This window comes from Notothenia coriiceps, unplaced genomic scaffold, assembly GCF_000735185.1.
Source record: "Notothenia coriiceps isolate Sejong01 unplaced genomic scaffold, NC01 NC01_scaffold00029833, whole genome shotgun sequence".
NCBI classification, from domain to species: Eukaryota; Metazoa; Chordata; class Actinopteri; order Perciformes; family Nototheniidae; genus Notothenia; species Notothenia coriiceps.
Genome location: NW_011362534.1, coordinates 107 through 1,899, shown reverse-complemented (window position 1 = coordinate 1,899; position 1,793 = coordinate 107). Strand labels below are relative to the sequence as shown.

General features: G+C 39.7%; 1 protein-coding gene across 1 annotated transcript; it reads left to right on the top strand.

The window, feature by feature from the left end:
* The first annotated feature begins 392 nt into the window (after positions 1-392).
* LOC104959079 (CDK5 regulatory subunit-associated protein 1-like) lies at positions 393-1,498 on the top strand. The gene is made up of 2 exons (XM_010786938.1): positions 393-540; positions 1,227-1,498. Exons 1-2 carry the CDS (start codon positions 394-396, stop codon positions 1,350-1,352), a joined length of 273 nt encoding a protein of 90 aa, XP_010785240.1. The 5' UTR covers position 393; the 3' UTR covers positions 1,353-1,498.
* Positions 1,499-1,793: the final 295 nt, after the last annotated feature.

The following is a 1,793-nucleotide window of genomic DNA, read 5'->3' as shown; positions in this document are numbered from 1 at the left end:
GTTTAATCTCCACTAGTACTGCACACATGACACATCTTCATAGTTTTGTTAGTTTGTCTTTTCTTACTCAGAATGCACCCTGTTTTCCCTCTTTCGAGAACCCTAACTCTTCATATTGTATACAAATGAAGGTGGCAGCGGTTTGATCACCAGCTCCTGCAGCTACATGTTGAAATGTCTTTGGTAAAGAACATAACAAAACTCAATGACTGTTCATCGAGCACCACCATGAAGTTCATATTTGTGGTTTTAAGTGAAAGGTTTCAACAACTGTGGGTGACTGGCATTGATATTTGACAAACTGCTCACCATAGATGGAAGTACTTGACCTGTACCTCATAACTGGGTTACCCTAGAATAACTAAGCTCTTCTTTGCTCTCCACTTTCTGTTCATGCAGGAGAGTAAAAGATCTGCCAATGACCTGAGTGGGAGAACCGATGGAAACACCAAAGTCATTTTCCCCAAAGAGGAAGTTGCTGTTCAGTCTGCAGAATCCAACAGAGCACCAATCAGCGCTGGAGACTACGTGCTGGTGGAGGTACAGATACATCTTATACACATCTCGAGACTGATCGATGTTTATTACAGATATACTGGTACATGCTAGAGATGCATTTGTCACTTTAATATTCCCATCAGTGTATTTGAAACAATAACATGTCCCACTCACTGGCTGTGATTTAATAACCACATTTAAAAGCCCTGATATCTTTTTTTTCCAATCAGCTTCTCGATTTCTATCACGATTTGAAAACATTTGAATTACAATCGGGTGGCTAATGATTTGTCGTTTGATCCCTGTCAATTCCCAACACATTCACAGTCCCAAGGAGGCAGGTTTACAGATTTACCCTCAGTCATGATTATTTAATGTCATAGACTAACACTTCAAGATTCCACGTGTGATTTGTGTTTATGGTGAAAAAGTTCTATTGCTATCACCCCTCAAACCCATGTCACCGTCAGGCTGTACTTCAAAGATCGGAAACATTTACTTAAAGATGGAGATGAAAACTTTTGGTTTGAAAGTATTTCTTTATTTATCCTAAAATGAAAAATACACAGGTGTTCCAGTGTTTAATACAATCATGTATTATCATGGATTCTGCTACTGCTGTAACAAACCAACCATTATAAACAAGCTTAAGCATGCAAAGATTAAAGAATAAACAAATATTTTAAGGCATTATCTGGTTCTCTTCATGGTTTGTGTCTCTGATATAGATTTTGTCGGCCAACTCCCAGAGCTTGAGAGGCCGAGCCCTCAGTCACAGCTCCCTGAGAGAGACGGTGAAGAACTACGATGAACATGTGTCCTCGAACACAACCATGACCGAAACAGGCCCATGATGGACACGAGAAAAACCACTGGAAAGATGGGGGAGCTAGTGCACCGCCATCTTTTTTGGGAAGGCACACTGTGGCTGTTTTTCAAGGACTCTTGGTCACATTGGACTGTTGTGATGAGCTATTAAAACTGCAATATGTTATTTAAACTGTCGGTACTAAGTGTGTTTATTTACATATTGAACTGACGACTCTCTAATACAGCTATTATAATTGGAAAAACTTGAGAGCGGTGTCTTTATTCAGAAATAATGACACATTCTTGTGAGCGGATTAATGTAGGAACTATTTTCTTCTACTATTTCAACCTAACTTCACGCATCATCGATTGAGCTCCAGCTTCTTGTCCATGAGTCGATGCAAGCTTCGTTAATCACATTGGCACGTGTAATTTGGTAGAAAGAAAATAATTCCGACAGCAAACTGCTCACAACAATGTCTGTG

What these genes read in the sequence shown, in the direction of transcription:
- LOC104959079 (XM_010786938.1), top strand. Translation starts at nt 394, where the DNA reads ATGCAGGAGAGTAAAAGATCTGCCAATGACCTGAGTGGGAGAACCGAT. An exon ending in GAGACTACGTGCTGGTGGAG is followed by an intron (nt 541 to 1,226) that starts GTACAGATACAT and finishes TCTCTGATATAG; the next exon opens with ATTTTGTCGGCCAACTCCCA.